Source organism: Siphateles boraxobius, unplaced genomic scaffold (assembly GCF_051911475.1).
Source record: "Siphateles boraxobius isolate OS27281-9 unplaced genomic scaffold, OSU_SipBor_1 41, whole genome shotgun sequence".
Classification (NCBI taxonomy): Eukaryota; Metazoa; Chordata; class Actinopteri; order Cypriniformes; family Leuciscidae; genus Siphateles; species Siphateles boraxobius.
Window position 1 is genome coordinate 23,069,375 of NW_027509042.1, and position 23,896 is coordinate 23,093,270.

The 23,896-nt window shown below is 40.6% G+C and overlaps 1 protein-coding gene across 1 annotated transcript; it reads left to right on the plus strand.

Moving 5' to 3' along the window:
- Positions 1–3,231: 3,231 nt before the first annotated feature.
- LOC143706724 (TBC1 domain family member 24-like) lies at positions 3,232–23,481 on the plus strand. The gene is made up of 7 exons (XM_077198964.1): positions 3,232–3,708; positions 4,504–5,530; positions 5,620–5,772; positions 6,199–6,262; positions 22,148–22,243; positions 22,405–22,615; positions 22,852–23,481. The coding sequence occupies exons 1-7, from the start codon at positions 3,306–3,308 to the stop codon at positions 23,022–23,024; spliced, it is 2,127 nt and encodes a 708-aa protein (XP_077055079.1). The 5' UTR covers positions 3,232–3,305; the 3' UTR covers positions 23,025–23,481.
- The last annotated feature ends 415 nt before the right edge of the window (positions 23,482–23,896 follow it).

Below are 23,896 nucleotides of genomic sequence, written 5' to 3' on the forward strand. Positions count from 1 at the left end.
CACCCGGTTGAAAATATATACATCAATAATTATTCATTCAGGATGTGATTCTGAGAAAGCTGGTCCAAATAAACTGGGTACTGACCCATCTTTCAAGGGCGAATCCCGCGTTGAACTCCGAGATTTGAAAAGAAGTCATCAGAGACGATTTTTTTCTTTTGGGAGACAATATCTTTATTTATCGTGCATTTTAGACTTTACAACTTTGCAGAACGTTTACATTCACATAACAGCTATATTACACACTGCATAAAAGAGAATACAGGTCCTTCTCAAAAAATTAGCATATTGTGATAAAGTTCATTATTTTCCATAATGTAATGACAAAAATTCAACTTTCATATATTTTAGATTCATTGCACACCAACTGAAATATTTCAGGTCTTTTATTGTTTTAATACTGATGATTTTGGCATACAGCTCATGAAAACCCAAAATTCCTATCTCAAAAAATTAGCATATATCATCCGACCAATAAAATAAGTGTTTTTAAAACAAAAAAAGTCAACCTTCAAATAATTATGTTCAGTTATGCACTCAATACTTGGTCGGGAATCCTTTTGCAGAAATGACTGCTTCAATGCGGCGTGGCATGGAGGCAATCAGCCTGTGGCACTGCTGAGGTGTTATGGAGGCCCAGGATGCTTCGATAGTGGCCTTAAGCTCATCCAGAGTGTTGGGTCTTGCGTCTCTCAACTTTCTCTTCACAATATCCCACAGATTCTCTATGGGGTTCAGGTCAGGAGAGTTGGCAGGCCAATTGAGCACAGTAATACCATGGTCAGTAAACCATTTACCAGTGGTTTTGGCACTGTGAGCAGGTGCCAGGTAGTGGTGAAAAATGAAATCTTCATCTCCATAAAGCTTTTCAGCAGATGGAAGCATGAAGTGCTCCAAAATCTCCTGATAGCTAGCTGCATTGACCCTGCCCTTGATAAAACACAGTGGACCAACACCAGCAGCTGACATGGCACCCCAGACCATCACTGACTGTGGGTACTTGACACTGGACTTCAGGCATTTTTGGCATTTCCTTCTCCCCAGTCTTCCTCCAGACTCTGGCACCTTGAATGACATGCAAAATTTGCTTTCATCCAAAACAAGTACTTTGGACCACTGAGCAACAGTCCAGTGCTGCTTCTCTGTAGCCCAGGTCAGGCGCTTCTGCCGCTGTTTCTGGTTCAAAAGTGGCTTGACCTGGGGAATGCGGCACCTGTAGCCCATTTCCTGCACACGCCTGTGCACGGTGGCTCTGGATGTTTCTACTCCAGACTCAGTCCACTGCTTCCGCAGGTCCCCCAAGGTCTGGAATCGGTCCTTCTCCACAATCTTCCTCAGGGTCTGGTCACCTCTTCTCGTTGTGCAGCGTTTTTTGCCACACTTTTTCCTTCCCACAGACTTCCCACTGAGGTGCCTTGATACAGCACTCTGGGAACAGCCTATTTGTTCAGAAATTTCTTTCTGTGTCTTACCCTCTTGCTTGAGGGTGTCAATGAGGGCCTTCTGGACAGCAGTCAGGTCGGCAGTCTTACCCATGATTGCGGTTTTGAGTAATGAAACAGGCTGGGAGTTTTTAAAAGCCTCAGGAATCTTTTGCAGGTGTTTAGAGTTAATTAGTTGATTCAGATGATTAGGTTAATAGCTCGTTTAGAGACCCTTTTCATGATATGCTAATTTTTTGAGATAGGAATTTTGGGTTTTCATGAGCTGTATGCCAAAATCATCAGTATTAAAACAATAAAAGACCTGAAATATTTCAGTTGGTGTGCGATGAATCTAAAATATATGAAAGTTTAATTTTTATCATTACATTATGGAAAATAATGAACTTTTTTTACAATATGCTAATTTTTTGAGAAGGACCTGTATTCGATAAACCATAACAGGGGCACTTTAAACAACCAGAACATGAGGGCATAACGTTTTTCTACTAAAATAATTGTGGACCGTATAGGGTTGAAAATTGGAACATATCATTGGCCTTGCTGCTGATACATCACATCAATCCCCTATGCAAAACTAGCCCATGTCAGTGCAGAGAAAAGAGAGAGAAGAATTGTTGCCCTGACATCTTATCTGTCAGTTGTTAAATTAAATGATTAATCTAGACAATTGCATTGTGTATTTGAGCATTCTAACATTTTTATCTTACAAAATGTGTCCTGTCAACCTTAAAGTGCCCGTTATTGTAAATTATTTATTTATTTTAAATTCAGCAGGTGGCACAGTTACCTGTAGCTATACTATTCTGTCCAGCTATTCACACTTTATTGTTAAAAGTCTTATTAAAAAAAAAAGTTTAAAGGTTCACTTTTATAAGGGAGATACAGCTAATTCTGCTGTATCTCCCTGATAAAAGTGAAACTTTTTTAAAATAGGAGATCTGAATTCAAGTATCTGAATTTTACTTGATATTTAAATAAATTTAATTTGATTTATGTGGAGTTATCTGACTGTGCACTCACTTTTAATATGAAGCAGCACAATGTTAATAAGATAAACCTTAACCGAAGTGTGTTAACCTGTAACATTCCAACAAAAAGAACAGGCTTAGCATCTTATTTAATGATATTAGCCCCCATTTTGAGCCTCAACAATTTGTTTCACATCCAAACATACATATGTTTAAATAAATAACAGTGTGTTGAAAACAAGAAGCACTGACGTTTTGAATTTCCTGGAAAAGAGCTCATTAGAATGTTTCTGGTATCAACATGCTATGACACTTCAAGAAGAGGAGAAGATTTCCTCTATGTTTCCAAACCCAGAAGAAGTTAGAGAGCAAATTACTATAACACCCTTTGAGAACGTTCTACCTCTTGATGATTGTCAAAGCTGTACTCAAAATGTTTTTTTTTAAATAAATATAAATAAAAATAGTTTTTGAAAAAGATGTTATGTAATATTTCTAACCATATTTCTGTCATACATTAATATGCATTTGATCCTGTAACAATGATGTTATGGCTTCTGCTACACAAAAATATATGACTGGAAAAACATGTTAAATAATTTTATAAGAATAAATCCAACATAAAAAAATTAGACACCATTGTATTATGTCATATAGCTTTTATTAAGTGTTTATACTCAAGTGTTCACAGTTGATTGCTAAAGACAAAAAATAACAGAGGACGTCTGACATTTTCCACTGTGTATACAGTATTATTACAACCACCTGAACAGATCACCTGACTGTGACATCATCTGAACAAAACCCAGGTGTCTCAGGGCATTACAAAGAGAACAACAAACCTACTGTGAACTTACCTTTCAAAGTCTTTGTTATGTGAACTGGTGAGGCCATGATAAAGGTTACTTCAAATGTTGCATGTGCCCATTTTGGCTCCACAAATGTGAGTGTCCGGAATGTGGAGAGTGGCAGTAATGCACAGTTTGCAGACCGGACAAATTCTGGCAGACTACGCTCTCGATCTCTTTACAGCTCTGACGAAGAAAAACACTCAACGGGAGAGGCTGGCGAGGACAGAAGCCACATTAGACCTCGTTCAAGATCTTTTTATGCTTCTGACACAGATGATGAGGGACCAGGTCATTTTACCAGATGCAATGCTATCAGACCAAGAGCAAGATCACTACACCGTGAGGATGGGAAAAGAAACACTGGTGGGATATGTATCACTACAAAGCCTCCAATCAAAAAACCTAAAGGACACTCAAGCAAGTGGGCCAAAAAGGATCTTACAGGTGCGTAAGTGAGATCTTTTTACCTTTAAAAAAAAGAATAACAAAGTTACATTTAAAGCCCTTGATGTTACATTTACAGCACAAATGCAGCATTGATAAAATCATAAATAATCACAAATATAACACATCTGTGTACAATTCATTTAATTTCCCATTAATTTAGCCCTGAAATGCAGCTTTTAGCCCAACTTTATACCCCAAAATAATGCGTATATGGTTAAAAAAATATCCCGGTGAAAAGAAGGAGCATTTTATTTATTATTTTTGTAATGATACTTTATCAGTTACTACATTTTTCAAAAAGTGAATTTAGGCATCACAACTTACTATATATACTGTACTACTATAAAGCACAAGGAGATATTCATTTTGGGATTTGTGGAATGAATTAGTTAAAAACTAATAATTTAATGAGTATCTGAAAGTAATGATGATCAATATATTGTGAATCCCTAATGCAAAGTCCCAACCTAAAGCAATATCCAACTAAATGCTAAAATAATTAGTACACATGCTCATAGACATTTCAAATGAGAAATTTCTGTAGTGTCAGATGGACGACACATCATGTAAAAATTTCAGCAAAATAAATTAATTACCAGATCATTTTTGATCTTTGAACATATTTACATTTGGGTGGAATTTTCTATATGGATTGGAACATCAATGATATTACTATTATTAAATTTGTAGTGCTGTAGCTTTTTTTTTTTTTTAACTCTAAGCAATTGCACCTTTAATATATCAAAGATAGTTCTGTCAAAGCAGATTCTGAATCATGCTTCATTTAAACAGGAAATAAAGGAAGCTTAAAGGGTGTACCCATGATGACCATTTCTGAGGGAAATAACTGGGAGATAAGCTCTTCTTCCAGGATGAAATACGGTCAGTATGTAGACTGGGAAAAGATTGATCCAGAAGCGGCCATCCGTTATCGGAAGATCCTCTCAAGTGACCGTTATGAGCTCAAAGCAATGGGCCGTACAGGATTCTGGTCCATGCCTCATACTCTCAGAGCCAAGGCTTACCAACACATCATCCACAACATCGAGAGCACATCAGCCAACACTGATGTAGACACTTATCATGCCCTAGTTGGGAAGCTCTTTGGGGAATTTCAAACAAGCACACACCCTTTCCCAAAGTTTATAGAGGATGGGGAAATCCCCAGATACTGCCTAAATAAAGCAGGTCTGAATTCAGTGAAAAAAATTCTCATCTGTATAAATCACCATTTTCCTGAAGTCACCTTCTGTCCCATCCTGTCCGCTCTGGTGTCCCTTCTCTTGCACTTCAGTGAGGATGAAGCCCAGTGTTTCCACAGTATTTGTTCCCTGGTGACCTACACAGACTCTAAAAAGCGTTACATTGACCAGACTTTCCTCACTTCACGTGCTTCATGCATGACCTTCGGTGACCTTGCCAATAAATACTGCAGAGGCATCCGAAAGCTAATAGCCAGCTCTCACCAGAACCTGTTCGAGTTCTACTCTGACTGGATCATGTGGATCTTTGCCGATCTACCTTTTACATACGCTATCAGAGTTCTGGATGTCTACCTAATGGAGGGTTACAAAGTTTTATACCGTGTAGCTCTTGCTCTACTCAGCATTTACAAAGTTGCTGTGTCCTCACGAGTGGCCCACGTCGATGACTTCAGACAAGACATTAAGAGTTTTGTGGAGAACGTGGCACGGCACAGTACGATTGACGCACTGCTTCAGAGGGCTTTTAAAATACAGCTGCCCACACGCAACCAACTAACTTATCTTTTCAATGCCAACAAGCATGCACTAATTCATAAGGACATCCACAATAAGAGGTGAGGGGTTTATGAGGTCAATAAAAATATATATATTTTAAGAATTTCAGAATTCCTATTACATATGAAACTATATTTTTATCTCCTAGTTCATACCAAGCTATGGATTTCCGGAACTTCAGCTCCTCTGTAGTGACTGAAACCGAGATGAGGGTGGTCTGGGCTTGGATTCCAGAGCGAGTCGCTCTATTCAGTCCTGTGCAGCTCTTCAGTACAGATGTTCATGGCAGAAGTCTCTCCTTGTATGTTATTTCTACACAGACACAGACACACTCACATGAATCATTCCATGAAAATAACCTTAAATAATTTGAGAATATGGTTTAATCACATAAAATCTTGTTTTTAGAAATGCTTAAAATACATTTAAACTAAAAAATATATATATACATGAAACTGCAATCATCATCATCATTATTAACAATATAAATAATAGTTATATTAGGCTAATTATTAGATTTAATATTTTGCATTTCATAATGTTTCTTAGCTTTTTGTTTTGTTTTTAGCAAGTGGTTGAAATCCATTAAAACAACCCATGATCAATAATATAAAAACATTAATTTAATCATAATTAATTATTATAAATATCAATAAAAATACTTAATGATATTAAACATTGTTTTTCAAATGCATAAACGTCAAAATATGTCTTTTTTTGTAAATAGGTTTTATTCCAAAGTTGAGGGGCATGATCCAACCGTTTTACTCTTGAAAACTGCAGATGAAGAGGTATGTCTGTATTCATCTGTTTTAAGAAAAATGGTTCAAAACAGAGCCAGACAATATTCCTCAGCTTATAGCAATAGCAGAAGCCTTTATGGTGCTAAATAGAACCTTTTTATAAGGTTCCATAAAGAACCATTCTTTGAAAGTGCTATATACAGTAGAACCTTAACTGTGTTACAAATAACCTCTTTAATAATAGTTAATTAATATTATTAATTTTATATATTATTTATTAACATTATGAGTGTTTATTTTCTTCTGTCTATCTGGTCTTATAATAATAAATAAAAAATGTACAAATAATACAATAATAAATGGTATTTAACAGTGAACATGTATAAAAACATAAATAAAACACACACACACAAAAAAACACAAAATAAATGTAATGAAGTTCTAATGAAATGTCTTCACAATCCTCTATGAGGTTTTTACGTCTTTTGTTACATTATGTGTGCATTTTGATGTTATTGAGTGTCAGTTTCTCTCAGATTCTGTAACACCTCACAATCGGATCATCTGCTGTCTGGGTAGAAATACACAAATGAGTTTAGAGTTGCAGTTCTAATTAAGTTTATGAAGGCCAAAGGCAGCCATTGTAAATGGACAGCATGCGAGCCATTCACAATGCTAAAAGGATAAGTGAAAAAAAAAAGTAATGTGATAGCTTTAACTTTGTGTGAGTGGGCATGCTTATTCATAAACACAAGTAATAATTGAAAGCTATTGATGTGGATCATACATTCAATATCTTTGTCACTTACTTGCTTAGTGAAAAAGAGCAGAAAAGTATTCTTCAGTGAACAGAGCTGTCACACATACATAAAAAAGAAAGAAAAAGAAAATTAGAAATGATTAGTAGTTACAGTTTGAGTGTTCACATGAATAGACATTTTTAAAAGGGCATCAAGTATCTTTTAAGAGTGTGTCATCATGACCAATGTTGGAGGTAATGCATTACAAGTGACCTGAATACGTAATCACATCTTTTTTTCAAGTTACTAGTAAAGTAGCGCAAACCTGCAATAATGAAATATATTCAATGACACATATACTTCATGTATTTAATCTTACTTTATTAACCAATGTATTTGCTGCTGACATTCTATTATCAACTTCAACATTACTAATAAGCAAAAATGACTTTAGATAAACATCACATTTAGGTTTAATTTTTAAAAATGCGTATTGCTGAAGTAAGCGTGTTGAACTTTCTTCTCCTCCATCCTATTCTTCTTCAATTCAGAATGACAGAACTGAACGTTTTTTTTAACTGCGCCCTCTACTGTACAGACGCAAATTCGCATTTCTTTCAGCCTGAGGCTAATTCATTTCCCTTTTGGTGTGGAAGGGCCTTTACATTCGCCAAAAATAGAAAATAGAATTTGCAACAAAAGTTAAAAAAACAAACCAGCAAGCCCACCCAGGTGAGAAAAAGTAATTCAAAAGTAATGCAACGCAATTACTTTTTTTTAGGGAGAAATGCAATATAGTAGCCTAATGCATTACTTTTGAAAGTAACTTTCCCCAAAACTGGTCATGTACAGTCTGTGTAGAGGGATGGTTAGGTTTCAGAAAATCAATAATTATTTATTTATTATTATTATTATTATTATAATTATTATTTTTGGCCATTACAGATATATATATATATATATATATATATATATATATATATATATAAATCTGTAATGGCCAGGTTATTCAGGACAATATGCTTCTAAATAGAACGTCTCAGGTTACGACTGTAACCCAGTTCCCTGAGTAGGGAATAAGACGATGCGTCGATGACGCTTTGGGAACGCCCCTGCGTGAATGCTTCTGAAGCACTTATGTCAACTAGTCCAATGGTGAGAGTGAGCGTCACGGGCAGGTGACGTTATGACCAGGAAAGGATTTAAAGCACATCTGGTTTAGAACCGCGCTAGCTTCGAAAAAGGCCAAAGCAAGTCGATCACAGGGATGTAGGAAGTATGGCAAAGTGACGCATCGTCTCGTTCCCTACTTAGGGAACTAGGGTTGCAGTCGTAACCTGAGATGTTCCCTTTCGAGGGAACTCGCGATGCGTCGATGGCGCTTTGGGAACGAGAATGCCCAACACGCCATACGAACCAGAGCCTGTCTGTGTGAATACTGAGAGCGCAACTAAGACAAGAGCACCTGTGAACCTGGGGTAGCGCTCAGGTCGAAGTTGTAAAACCTTACGAATGTGAGCGGAGAGGACCAGCCTGCCGCATACCACATCCTACATGGATATCTACCTATATAATAAGGCTTCTAAGCCGCCATACCCCTATCCTGGTCTAAAAGCACCACGGAGGAAACGACCAAAGGTCCCTCCCCCCTCCTCAGGGAAATACCACCAAAAGGGACATGGTAGGCACTAAGGCCACCACGTACACCTTCAGTGTGGAAGTGGATAAACCTGCGGAAAAACAAACCCGCAGTAACTCCAGCACTGTACCAATCGGGCAGTAAACTGGGACCCACTGTCCGAGATCCGCAATATGAAGTGTAAACCCATCACTTAATACATACAGTTTCCCCGTGGAGGGAGCTCTGGAGAGAAGTATGGTCTCCACAACCTCAGTTGAGAGACCAAAGTCAATGAGTTGAGCCCCCTCAGAGGCCAAACCCACAGGTTCCATATCTCTGGGCTGGGGTGAAGGGTCACCCCTTCTACTTGAGACTGAAGGTCCCTCCTGACTGGAATTTCCGAGGGAGAGCCGTCGAGGAGAGACACCAGGTCCGAGAACCAGTCAGCTCGGCCAGTACGGTTCTACTAGAAGTAGAATTATTCCGTCCCGGTGGACCTCCTCCAGAACTCCTGGGAGCAGAGTAAACGGGGAAAGACGTACAGACGTAGCCTCGGCCGTGTCTACACCACAACACCCAGCCCCTAGGGAACTGGGTGTGTGAGGGAGAACCAAAGTGGACAGTGCGTCATATCCTGAGACGCAAACCGACCCACTTGTGCCTGGCCATAAACCCCCCAAATGTGCTCCACCACCTCGGTGTGGAGCCTCCATTCCCCGGGCCTCAGCCCCTGCATCAACAGGATGTCTGCTCCTACATTCTGATGCCCCGGAAAATAAACTGCTCTCAGGAGAGCAGCTTCCCTACGGACCACAAGAGAATCTGGTGTGTCACTTTGCATAGTGGACGTTAATGCAGATCCCCTTGATGATTTATATAGGAGACCACCGATGTGTTGTCTGACCGGTCAAGCACATGATGGGCCCTCAGGTCTGGGAGGAAATCTCTCAACGCATTGAAGACGGCCATCATCTCCAGGCAATTTATGTGCCAAAAGAGATGATGACTCCTCCACAGACCCTGAGCTTAGCGGCCTTCCATTACCACTCCCCAGCCGGTGAGGGAAGCATCTGTCGAGATCGCAACTTGATGGCAAAGAACTCCCAACACCGGACCCTGGGACAGGAACCAATGTTTCCTCCATATAACCAAGGCGCGGAGACACTGCTGCGTGATCTTGATCGTACGGAGTGGGTTTCCCCTCGGGGAGAACCCTCTAGTCCTGAGCCACCACTGCAAAGGTCTCATGTACAGCAGGCCAAAGGGTATCACATTGAACGCTGCTGCCATGAGGCCTAACAGTCTCTCGAACTGTTTCACAGTGCGTGACTGGAAACTCTAGATAAAGAGTTTTATCTCTTTCGTGGTTGTAAGGATGGCAACTACACAAGCGGGTGATAGGACGGCTCGCATTGTGACTGAATCCCATACCACACCAAGGAAAGTGGTTCACTGTAATGGAGAAAGCACACTGTTCTTGGTATTGAGTCTCAACCCCAATTTCTTCATGTGAGCTAGGACGACATCTCAATGCCGAACCGCTAAATGCTCTGATTCCATCCGAAACAGTCAGTCGTCAAAGTAGTTCAGAATGCGTATGCCCTGCAGCCTGGGCGGGGCCAGAGCAGCATCTACCCCCTTCGTGACCGTGTGGGGTGATAGAGCTATACCGAATGGAAGTACCCGATATGAGTATTCTTTGCCCCCGAAAGAAAACCTCAGGAACTCCCTGTGCTGAGGGAGAATGGAGACATGGAAGAATGCGTCTTTTAGATCTATCGTGACAAACCAGTCCTCGGATCTGATTTGAGTCACGATCTGTTCGAATGTCAGCATTTTGAACTTGAATTTCTTGACTGCACGATTCAACTGAGATCTAATATAGGACGCAACCCCCCATCCTTTTTCGGAACAATGAAGTAACGGCTGTAAAAACCCGATTCTCTTATTGCAAACCCGTAATGTTTCCAAAAACACCTGAATTTCAGTGTTAAAAATGCGAAGCCATTTATGCCATTAAAAATGGAAGACGCCCTCTTCCATTGGCGAGAAGTGAAGCCATTGTCCCGATATGGCGCTGACATCTTGGGACTTGAGTCTGCGCAGTTGTGATTTCGGGACCAGACCTGCGCAGTAGTGAGCAGGAAGTAAAGCCGCGAAATCAACACCCCGCCAGAGCCCGTCTACGGAGAGCCTGTTCTCTCCCTATTGTACCGAATTTTGGTTGTAGTTCCACCAGAGTTCCACTGGGGCAAAATGAATGGGAGTCTATGGAGCTAGACAGCTAAATTTGTCTCTTTCACCCGATTGCCGTTGAGAAATCTCAGATTTGATTGTAGGTTTTGCAAGTTAAACATGGGTTATAGGTCGAAAGTTGAATGAAAGAGTACTTATGTCCTTTCGATTTCTTACAGGTTGAGTTGTTGTTGCCCATTACACGCTAACATTCTGCTAATGAACGCTGATTGGTCAGTGAAGGACTGATTACGACCAGAGATACCGCTTGATTGCATCGTGGCAACCGATGCGGGACCAGAATGTGTGTGTGTATTTTCGGCGTGGTCTTTTAAAACAACAAAACAAAAACTCTTCTAGCACATGTATTTACTTGTATCAGCGGTGTTGTCGATGCCTCGAGAGAAAAGAAAGTGCAGAGCGCGAAAGCAACGAAGTGACTGAAGGATTGCCGTAAAGCAGTATCTCTGGTGGTACGATGGTGGTACGATGTGTATAACGTAATTGACATTTTAAAATACTTTTTAAAGGGTTAGTTCACCCAAAAATGAAAATGATGTCATTAATGACTCACCCTCATGTCACTCCAAGCCCGTAAGACCTCCGTTCATCTTCAGAACACAGTTTAAGATATTTTAGATCTAGTCCGAGAGCTTTCTGTCCCTCCATTGAAAATCTATGAACGGTATACTGTCCTTGTCCAGAAAGGAAATAAAGACATCATCAAAGTAGTCCATGTGATACTAGCAGAAAACTGATTTCCAAGTTATATTCATATTTACAGTTGGACAGGGGACTCTCAACAATGTATGTAAAAATGAGGTGGGAAAAAGAAGCTAGCATAAAGATAAGTGGGGATGACTGGTTGAATATATGCAGAACACAATCTACCACCTCTAGCTCAGGTCTGTGGAGGGAATTCACTTGGAAAAACACTTTAAGATTCTTTATAACCCCCAATATAAAAAAGTCACAGAGCAATAATCCTGAACATGGTCAGTGTTGGAGAGTGTGTGGTAATATGTCGGCTGGTCATTATCATATCTTTTGGGAGTGTCCTATTATTTCTTTGTATTGGGTAGAGGTGGTGACGGCAATTTGGTCAATAATCGGCTCAGAGCTTGAGTTTAATTTCAGCGTTATGTATTTAGGAAATCTACCAACAGGACTGAGAAAGGCAGATAGATATTTGTTACAAATACTCTTAGCAGGTAGCAAGAAAACAATAACTAGGAAATGGCTAAGTAAAGAAACCCCGACAATTGCTGAATGGATAGAAATAGTTCGGGAAATTTATGTTATGGAACATTTGACTTTCTCTCTGAGACATGCCAGGAGTAAATGTGAAGCATTTTGGGAAAAATGGACAAAAATATTTTTTTTCTCTCCCTGTTTTACATGATGTTGAGCATTTCTGTTAATCTGACGTATTTGCCTGCTATTCCTTGTTCTGTTTGTCTGTTTTTCTTTCCTTTTTTTTGTAAAAAAATAAATAAATAAAGTAAAAAAAAAATAAAAAAGTAGTAAAAAGTTAGAATGTTTTGAAGCATCGGAAATACATTTTGGTCCAAAAATATCAAAAACTACGACTTTTTTCAGCATTGTATTGTCTTCCGATTCTGTTGGGGATCCGCGTACACGAGTCCGCAGTGACGCTCATGACGTAAGACGCTGCTGACGTGTATCTGGTGCATCCGTGTATTCGGGTTCAAATAAATATGGCTGGGCAAAAAAATGCAAGTCTTCCTCTCTGTTGAAATCCTTAGACATGTTTGTGAAGATTGTTTTGTTTCCAGCGTGCGTCTCCCTCAGACTGTAAACGAAGCTCGGGCGCACCAGACACACGTCAGCAGCGTCTTACGTCAGCAGCGTCACTGAACGCGGATCCCCAACAGAACCGGAAGACAATACAATTCTGAATATAGTCGTAGTTTTTGTTATTTTTGGACCAAAATGTATTTCCGATGCTTCAAAACATTCTAACTAACCCACTGATGTCACATGGACTACTTTGATGATGTCTTTATTTCCTTTCTGGACAAGGACAGTATACCGTTCATACATTTTCAATGGAGGGACAGAAAGCTCTCGGACTAAATCTAAAATATCTTAAACTGTGTTCTGAAGATGAACGGAGGTCTTACAGGCTTGGAGCGACATGAGGGTGAGTCATTAATGACATCATTTTCATTTTTGGGTGAATTAACCCTTTAAAGCAAATAAGTGACTCTAAAAAATCTAACACCCAGCAATGAGTAATTTCTTTGCATCTCCATTCGAATATAACATTCAAATTACTAGACAAAAAATTATATCCTGAGAAAAGTGGATTTTGAGGGGTATAGCTCCATAGACCTCCATTAATTCTGCACTCGTCCTGTGAGCGCCCTCATATGGAACCAGAGTGGAACTGCAACCAGTTCAGAAGCCGGAAGTTTACTGCGAGTGAAAGTTCTCCCCAAATTAGACATTCTCTGGCCCCGTCCTCACTCTCGCTGTATCAATCGCAAGCACACGCCCCTTTTTTTAAGTGGCCTGTCTGTTCCCTTCTGCTCCAATTTTGATGTCTGCTGATTGCAGTACCTCGTTAAAATAAGGTAAATACAACTACTAACCATATAGTCATATTTAAAAAGTAACACATTAATATATCCTATAGTATAGGATATATTAATGTGTTAATATAGGACCTATAATGTAAAATACGAGTAGCCTACTCATATTACTGCAATTAAACAGTTTGGTGGACAGCTAAATCAACTTCATATTTAGCTCATGTAGTCTGTTTTAGCTAGGTTAGCATCCTATAATTTATTAATTTATTTTGCATGCGCAAAAACTCAAAGATTGATCGGACATGCCAGATCGGTTAGCACAGTCTATGGTTAGCACATACAGACGGTTGGTCTGGGAACACCCCCGGGAACGCCCCGTCATGTGATGTGAATTTATGCTGCGTTCCAGGCAGGTTTTTGAGCACGTAAACCACGTCCGTTTCTCAATATGCGTTCTTGTCTGTACTTGTGGACTTGTGAAACGTCATCAGTCGCTGCCCAAGTACTGTCTCAATACACAAGTTAGCATTTTGGCAAGAACGGTTAAAAATCCCGGAAGTGTTCTTGACACGCCCATTTTACCTAGGATGCATCGGTTGGTAACTTGTGTGAACTTGACAGCAGAAATATCCCAGCATTCATTTCGGCATTCAAGGAAGGAGCGGGGAGCAGAAAGGCCAGAACAACAGTAAGTCGTTTTTCTACAATTTCGTCTGCTATTTCATCACTAAATTCATTTCTGAGAACATTTGATGCGAGAAATCTACTGTGTAGATTTCAAATATTGCCATTTTTACGAAAATTTATGGTGAATCGAAAATATGCTCAAACATTTTCGGTAGTGAAGAATCTCCATCAGCGCACGCGGGTGTAGCTAGCGAGCAAACAGGCCAGTCATGCTAAAAACCTGGCTGTTATCATCAATAATTCTTTTATGTTTGGGTACTGAAGACGGCGCTGTGCGGGGGTATAGCGCAATACCAGCAAGAACACATCGCCTCAAACTGTCAGCAGCGTTCTGTGTGCTCGTCACCTTGTAAGTTCATTCTTCCAAGAAAAACTAGCAAGAGCGTTCTCCCCAAGAACACAAGTCCGTTCTTTGCATTCTTGGTTTTGAGAAACGGCCCACGACTCACCACTTTGTAGCGTTCCAGGCCAGTCACGCCAAACTACCTGAGCGCAATATATACTTATTTTTGACTGGTTAGTAAAAAACATCACATTTAACTATGAACTCCGTATTTACACATTTCTGACTGGTAGCTAACGTTAGTGAAGTGTTGATCACGTAAGCTAGCTGCATTTAACTATTATCTTCCAATAAACATTAACTAAAGTTGGCTACATACATTACAACTACTGACTAGATTCATTAGAGGGCAGCTAATGTGTTCAAATGTAAAAAATACAGTAATTTCATCAACTTAACAGCGAGCGTACTTCGGAAACACTGAAAATGAATGGGGTTCAGTGCTGAAACTATCTGTGTTTGGAACTATTGGCTGCTCGATGACACACGTTACTTCCGCATTCCAAAGTTCCCATGGCGGTCTATGGGAGTGTCGTAACTCTGTATTTCAACAGCTCTGCCGTGGGGGAAAACATTGCCTTGGCGCTAATTGAAATACACGCGAAAATCATGCCGAAGAGGTGCTGTGTCGTTTTCTGTACCGCCAATAAACAAACAAATTATGAATAGAAGTTCTACATCCTTCCTAATAAACACACAGAACCGGAAAGGAGGACAAAATGGCTACAATAAATAGTAGTCTATAATACTTCTGATGTTCTGTAATACTCTATAGTATGTCCCAAAATACTACAGTATTCCTATATGATTACTATAATATTTTGTCCTAAAATACTACAAGATTCCTATAGTTGTTTTTCATAAGGGATGTCTCATTCACATTAGCATTATCAGCTGAAGGCTCGCTTGATAGACCAGTAATGACGCGAGCCGTGAAACTAGTTTGAACTCTACACTCAATACAGACTGCAGTCTGTTAGTTAGGGATAGAGTGGGGGTTCAATCTTCAGCTGGCTGGCAGGAGGCGCCACTGGCATGTCACGTGACCTGTCAGCGGCTGGCAGGCAGCAGCCAGTCTGATTCTTGCATGTCACGTGACCTGTCAGTGGCTGGCTATTTGCCTGGCAGTCTGCCTTTGCCAAGTTTCAAATCCATCGGTTGTTAGCAGTTTTTGTGTTTTGTGTTCCTCCCTTTCTAGCTCATTTATTATACAACTGTTGATATGATTATGTTCTTTAGTATGATTGATGTTTTGGGGACTGTTATCCCAATTAAACCAGTCAAATGGCCATGATCAGACTGGCAGCTTGCTGACGCTTTGCTCGACGCTCACGAGTCAGCTGCGGCTGATCAGCGAGTAGGCTATAACGCGTTGCCTGACACTCTCGCTGCACGGAAATTAATTGTTTTCTTATTAAGCATATAATGTAATGCATCTATTCTTTAGTATAATTGATGTTTTGGGGACTGTTATCCCTATTAAACCAGTCAAATGTGCCATGATCAGACTAGCAGCTACTGACGCTTTGCCTGAGTCGCTCGAGGCTCATGAGTCAGCCGCGGCTGATCAGCGAGTATAACGCGTTGCCTGACACTTGCTGCAATGAAATAATTTGTTTTCTTATTATGAATATAATCTCATGCATTTATCATTTTGTATGATTGGTGTTTTGGGAACTGTTACTGTACAATTAATTTACGTGCAGCGAGAGTGTCAGGCAACGCGTTACACTCGCTGATCAGCCGCGGCTGACTCATGAGCCTCGAGCGACTCGAGCAAAGCGTCAGTAGCTGCCAGTCTGATCATGGCACATTTGACTGGTTTAATAGGGATAACAGTCCCCAAAACATCAATTATACTAAAGAATAGATACATGACATTATATGCTTAATAAGTAAACAATTAATTTACGTGCAGCGAGAGTGTCAGGCAACGCGTTACACTCGCTGATCAGCCGCGGCTGACTCATGAGCCTCGAGCGACTCGAGCAAAGCAAGCTGCCAGTCTGATAATGGCACATTTGACTGGTTTAATAGGGATAACAGTCCCCAAAACATCAATCATACACAAGAATAAAGGCATGACATTATATTCATAATAAGAAAACAATTTATTTCCTTGCAGCGAGAGTGTCAGGCAACGCGTTATACTCGCAGTATCAGCCGCGCCTGACTGGATGAGCGTCCTAGCAAGCGTCTGTAAGCTGCCAGTCTGATCACGGCCATTTGACTGGTTATATTGGGATAACAGTCCCGAAAACATCAATCATACACAAGAATAAAGGCATGACATTATATTCATTATAAGAAAACAATTATTTTCCTTGTAGCGAGAGTGTTAGGCAATGCGTTATACTCGCAGTATCAGCGGAGGCTGACTGGATGAGCGTCCAGCAAGCTCTGTAAGATGCTAGTCTGATCACGGCCATTTGACTGGTTATACTGGGATAACAGTCCCCAAAACATCAATCATACTAAAGAACATAATCATATCAACAGATGCTTAATAAATGAGCTAGAAAGGGAGGAACACAAAGCACAAAAACTGTCAAAAATCAATGGTTTCTGAAACTTGCCAAAAGCAGACTGCAAGGCAACTAGCCAGCCACTGACAGGTCACGTGACATGCTAGAATCAGACTGGCAGCTGCCAGCCAGCCACTGACAGGTCACGTGACATGCTAGATTCAGACTGGCAGCTGCCAGCCAGCCACTGACAGGTCACATGACATGCTAGAATCAGACTGGCACCTGCCAGCCAGACACTGACAGGTCATGTGACATGCCAGTGGCGGCTCCTGCCAGCCAGCTGAAGATTGAACCCCTACTGTAGGGATAACTGTCAGCACAGTCCTTCGGCAACTTCGTACTACTGATCACCGTTTTACAAAAGGATTAATAGTTTGGAGTGAAGCATATGTACAATTGGTAAGTGACAAGGTTTTATGGAGTTATAGTATGCAACATACAGTATACGAAAGTTGATTGAGTTATAGGCTAATGTTACCGCTACAGCTACCGCGATGTCTTACCTGGAGATAACCAGACAGGGGCGGTTTCTTCATTAGGGCGATTGGGCGACGCACCACCAAAGTGTGAAAGGGACTTTTTCAATCACATTCACAATCTCATTCAACCGCAGAGTTACGTTTATAGACCGTAAAAAAATAGGTTACGCTAGCAGTCACTGTGCCTCTGGATATAGTCCAACCAGCGTCATGTCACGTTCTGTGGAGTACCGCCTCTTTTTGGGCGATTTCACTCTAGCTGAGAATCACCCAGAGTGTTCCCATAGACCAGAGGTCTTCAATCCTGCTCCTGGAGGGCCACTGTCCTGCAGAGTTTAGTTCCAACCTGCTTCAGCACACCTGCCTTTGTATATTCAAGAGATCCTGGAGAGCTTGATGAGCTGATTCAGGTGTGTTTGATTAGGGTTGGAACTAAACTCTGCAGGACACCGGCCCTCCAGGAGCAGGATTGAAGAAATCTGCCATAGACTTACATTCAAAGACGTTTTTTTTCGAACTGCAGGCACAGCAATGCATTCTCTATGGGTTCCGGGAGAGCTCGCACTAACCTGCTTACGTCATCATACGTATCCATAACTTGTGCAGCGATTGGTGGGAACAAACATACACCAGGGCAGCCAACTCTCACGCATTGAGCGTGAGACACACGCAATTGACCCAATTCTCACGCCCTCACGCCACACCCCCGATTTCTCACGCTTAAGTGTCAACCCGGTAGGTAAAATGCCTGAAAGATGAGTTTATCTATATATCTACCTGTTGAGCCACTCGCGATCGACTAGTTATACCGCAAATTAGTTAAATATCCCGTAATCTAGAGTAAAGATATTGTGCTCCAAACCGCGCGCACGGCAGAGGTAAGCGAGCGAGAGACCTTGCGTGTGCAGACCAACCCCCCCCGTTGGAGTAGTCTCACGCCAAGCTAAACTCAAAAGTTGGCAGCCCTGATACACTATTAAAAATCTTTAAGATTAAGTGACAAATGATATTTCAAAACAATTTTGAATTTGAACAACAAGAAAAAAAATGAAAAACTACTTTAATATCTTTATCAAATGTGATTAAAAAATAAAAAATAAAAGAGAACGAGAGCGAGAGAGACTGTTGGGACATCTCGCGAGTTGTTGAGGCCAGTTGAACTTGAACGTCATGGCGGACACAGTTAATTTTATCGTGTCATTAATTCAGCCGTCGTAGTAATCAGGATATTTCAGGAGCAAGTAGCAACAGGAACAACAAGATCTAGGAGGGCCTTGGGAGAAGACAAGCAGAGGCTGTCTAAAGAGGTATTTATTGCTGACCGTTTAAATACTCGAGTGTTGGAAAATCTCACTTTGTTTTTACAATCAGTTCAGGAAAGGATGGTAGCAGTCTTTTTTACTCCTAGCATTGTACTTTGAAATTTAAGATAAGCTGTTAATTTATCCATTGCATGGGTGGACCTTATCCTTATCAATCATCCAAACATATGCCCCCCCTGAGAGATTTTGCAGGAGCCGCCACTGCAACCAGATAACAAAATATGTGTGGAAACGACACCTCCGGCCATTTGGTTGGGTCATTGACCCAGTTTTTAATTAAATAAGGGCAATAATAACCTATTGCAGTTAATTTTTCAATGTACCGTTGCCGGTCGGCAGGCGTCAATGACTCGCAATATGACATTTTTGTCATTCAAATACACACGATGTTGGCGGTGTTTTCCCCCACACCGACTCCACCCTCGCCACGCCAGACCACGCCCCCAACTATGACTAGTTGCCGACTGTATGTATTCTACTGCAGAACAACCCATTATGTCGGTTAGTAGTGGGAAGTTCGGATCATTTTACTGACTCGAATCTTTGAGTCTCGTTCAGCAAAAAGAACGAATCTTTTTTCGAGTCATTTCGTTCATTTCAGCATAATATAATTAAAATGGCATGTTAAATATCCCAACACATCTAGTACTTACGAAAATATTGATTACATTTGTAAAAAGAATAAAAATAAACGGGTAATGCAGCCAAAGCCAAATTATAAGAAACCGAAATGTTTTATTAATTGATTAGTTGTTGGGTCTTAAGTTCAGGCTATTGCAGTCTGATTCTGTTAGTTCACCTCACCTCCTGATCCGAGACCTTCTTTCCTTTGCCACTTCATATTTATCAGGTTAGTTCTCCTCTCGTGTCTCGAGACGTTAGTTGTCGACTCGTCAGTGTCTAACTCGGATCTGTCTGCTGGGCCGATGGTGCCGTGTGTGATACAGCAGGGCCGGAAAGAGAAATAATTAGTTCATCTTTCGAGTCTCGAGTTCGGGTTCGACCGGGTCCGAGTCTTTCGTTCTTCCTGTCAGTCCATAGAGACTATGCTGTCAGTAGCGGAAAGAGAAATGATTAGTTCATCTCTCGAGTCTCGAGTTCGGGTTCGAGTCTTTCGTTCTTCCTGTCAGTCCAGGCTATGCTGTCAGTACCGGACAGAGAAATGATTAGTTCATTTTCTTCGAGTCTCGAGTTCGGGTTTTAAATCCTTCGTTCTTTTGTCACGTGACCGCTGTTATCTCGCATCAAATACAACATTATATTCGTATTATTGACTGCGTCTGAATGTATATTGTTTTATATTTAGGAATTAAAATACAAAATATGTGCAAAACATTATCTGTAAAATAAAAGTTCCATCTTATATTGTCCCTGTCCTTCTCTTTTCTAAATGTTTCTTGTGCATCTGTGGTATGTTTTATTATATATTATACATTAATTAAGTACTATTATATTTAATACCTTAACTATGTGCTTGTTTGCAAAAAGGTTGTAAATTATAGTAGGCTATTCAATACGGTGACAAGTCACGTGACAAAAGAACGAAGGACTCAAACCCGAAGACTCGAAAAAATGAACTAATCATTTCTCTTTCCGGTACTGACAGCATAGCCTCTATTGGACTGACAGGAAGAACGAAAGACTCGGACCCGGCCGAACCCGAACTCGAGACTCGAAAGATGAACTAATCAATTCTCTTTCCGGTACTGACAGCATAGTCTCTATGGACTGACAGGAAGAACGAAAGACTCGGACCCGTCCCGAACCCGAAGACTCGAGAGAGATGAACTAATCATTTCTGTTTCCAGTAAAGATTCAGAGCCCATATGTTGCGCAATGCGCATGCGCGGTCGACACAAAATGAACGAATCACTCAATGAGACAACTCGGTAGTCCCGAGTCATATTAAAGATTCGTTCAAAATGAACGAATCGTTCATGAACGACACATCACTAATGTCGGTGTGAAATAATTAATTATAGAAATTTAGATATTAAATTAAAAGCTCCAATCTCCTCAGTCCACCAAAGATCCAGAAAAAAAGTCCGTTGGTGCTTCAGTGACTACTTTGCTCAGAGAACCTGTCAATCACAGCTGTCAATCATGAGATATGTGAAGTGTAATTGAATTGTTTAGTTGGTCTCACGTCCTTTTGAATAACATGGGGAGGGGGGGTTTTGACCTATACTAGGACCGGTCACCGGGGGGCGATCGAGATGCTTTGGCTTCACTTTTCAGGGCGTGTGCGGCACGCTTGGTCCCCATTTGTAATGAAGTGAGGACAGGGACAAACACACGATTCAAAGCTGTTTGCTCGCCATTCTCCTGTCTAATACATAAATATATATGCTTGAGGACAAACAACAATAAATAGACAGAGACAGATTCACATAGAGCGCTTGCTTAAGGCACAGAAGCTAGTGCGGTTCTAAACCGATAAGCTTTTATCCTTTCCGGATCGTGACGTCACCCGCCCGTGACGCTCAGGCCCTGTCCCAATATCTGCACTTCCACCCTTGTGCCCCTCAAATGCGCGTTCTCGCTAAGGGGTGCAAGACCGTAGGGTGTCCCGATCCTCTAATGGTGTTCTCCAAGGGTGAACATCAGAGCACTTAATGCACCCCTTTCGCAAGTGCACATCAGACCACACTTTGTTACGGGCTATTACCCAGAATCCTTGTAGTGTCGTGACATTTCGAAGAGCTAAACAATGGGGCTGTAACTGCTGTTGACGTAACCTATTATGAAAAGCGCTATACAAATAAATGTATTACTTGATGGCAACACACTGCTTTTATCGAGAATGACAGACTATTCACGGGGCACAGAAATGCCTCTAGCCAGGGAAAAGCCTACGATTGCCTCATAGAGAGTAAAAGATTGCCTGCGAGCTTCTCCTCCTGTCTATATGGTAATTTCTCTATTGTGCGACAGAAAGTCGCGTGGTTGTGACGCAATCGTTAGCCTATTTTTACAAAAACGGCTTCTACGGGGCCATAACGTAAGATACAAAGCCTTTTATACATTGCCGTGTTTCTTTAGATATAAATAATGGACAAATTAAGTCTTGGACGCCTCAGATGTAAAGTTATTCGCTGTCAAAGTGACACCAAAATGAATGGGAGTCAATGGAATGCTAACAGCAGGTGAAGTTCTGCTACAATGGCGGCCCCCGGGAGGCTTCAGTTTCCGGCTGATGGATTACCCCCTTGGTTGGACTAAGTGCTCCAGATGCATTCACGCAGGGGCGTTCCCAAAGCGTCATCGACGCATCGCCAGTTCCCTCGAAGAGGAACTGTTACTAAGTGAACAGAACCTTTAAAGAACCATCTTGTTTTAAAATGTAGCTGTACAAAATCTTACAGAAATGCTGTAATCTCAATATTGTGTTACATTTATGTTATTTTGTTCATGTCATCACAGGTTTGTGGAGCTTTCTTGTCTTCTGATTGGGCGCACAAGAATTGTGATGAAAAGGGTTTTAAGTTCTTTGGCACAGAAGAGTGCTTTGTTTTCACTGTGAGTAAGTCTCCATTTGCCATCCGATTTAATTGTTTTTTTGTTGTGCTTTAAATTGTACTTGATGTCGCATTGTATGCACCAGAATATGATTTGCGGTAGTCGATAGCAGAATAATTAAATTAATTAATTAATTCCTAATTCCAAAATACATTTTTCAGCTACGACCTCGAATGGAACGGTACCAGCGTACAGTGCTGCAGATCTCTGGAATGTCTGACAAAAGTGATCAAACTCTCTCTGCTAGCTCTCGAATAAACACTTATTTGGGTCTCACTGCGGCCTCTCAGGACCAAAGATACATGTCTTCTTCCTTCTGCACATTGTCAACATTCAAATTCATGGCAGGAGATGATCAGACACTTTTTATTGGTGAGCAAGGTTTCTTTCAGAATACATATTTCATGTCAGTTATCCCCTATTGTTATTATAAACAACGTGGCTGCCTCTCAGGCTTCATATTTGCAATCCCCGTGTGCACATTTCACCTGCAAACATGCTGGAACGTGGCCTTTGTGTCAACATTACTGAGAAAAAACAGTGTCTTCCTTAATATAGAGGAAATGTTGTGTATACACTCCTTTACCTTTACTTGCGGTCTATCCTAGGTGGCGATGGCGGCCATGCGCTCTACCTGCAGGGTGATCTAACAGCTGGCTATTCTGAACACTGCGATACATTTGAGAGTCCACCACTCTGCAGGAGAAGCTTCAAGATCCAGTCTCTAGAAGTTTGGGGTATCCAGCATTCACTGTCTGTTCCACCGCTGCTTCCACACTGAAGACTGTAGGAGCGCTGTGGAGGAATGTGTCCACATATATCAAAGGTCACACTGGCAAAATGACATCATGCTTTGAGACAAAACTATGGACAATAAAGATTAAGTGGTGCAGTCACAGTGAAGGAATACTGTACATGTACATTGTTGCGCTACTGCAGTTTGAACAGAAATAAATTGTAAATATAATTTAAGATTCAAATTTCCACAATGTTATTTATTTACATTTTCAAAGACTTTTTTTTATCGTGTACCTTATATTATTTTTCATATTTGTAGTCCTGCACTCTGCATTTCTGGAATAACTAGTTTTAAAAGACAGTATTCAAACAGCAGTGTGTTGAATTTTAATAAATATTAAAATCTACAATGTTGTAAATGAAAAGAGAACTTTTACACCAAATAGATGCGACTGAAATTGAATCATGGCAGTAGTAAATAAAGTGGATATAAAAAGCAATGTGTGTGAGTGGATTAAAATACTGAGGTCTGTAGCACAAAGCTAGTTACAATGGCTACCCATACTGTATGTTTGAGTTTGAGCAAACTCTGGAAGTTCAAGGAGGAACTTATAGGCTACATGGCTACATGGTTGATGGGGGGTCCATCAACCGTTTGCATACCGACATTTTTCAAAATATCTTCTTTTATGTTCAGCAGAAGAAATTCATCCTGGTTGATTCATTTAAATCCCTTTAACATTTTGAAAAACATGTGCTTTTATTTACCATGTTTGATGATTACATTTACAATTGTTCACGTACAATTTGAAGCTTGAAATGTTGATTAGACTTTCAATGGATGGACAAAAAATAAAACAAAATATCTTAATTTTGGCTCCAAAGACGAACAAAAGTCGATTGTTTTGGAACGAC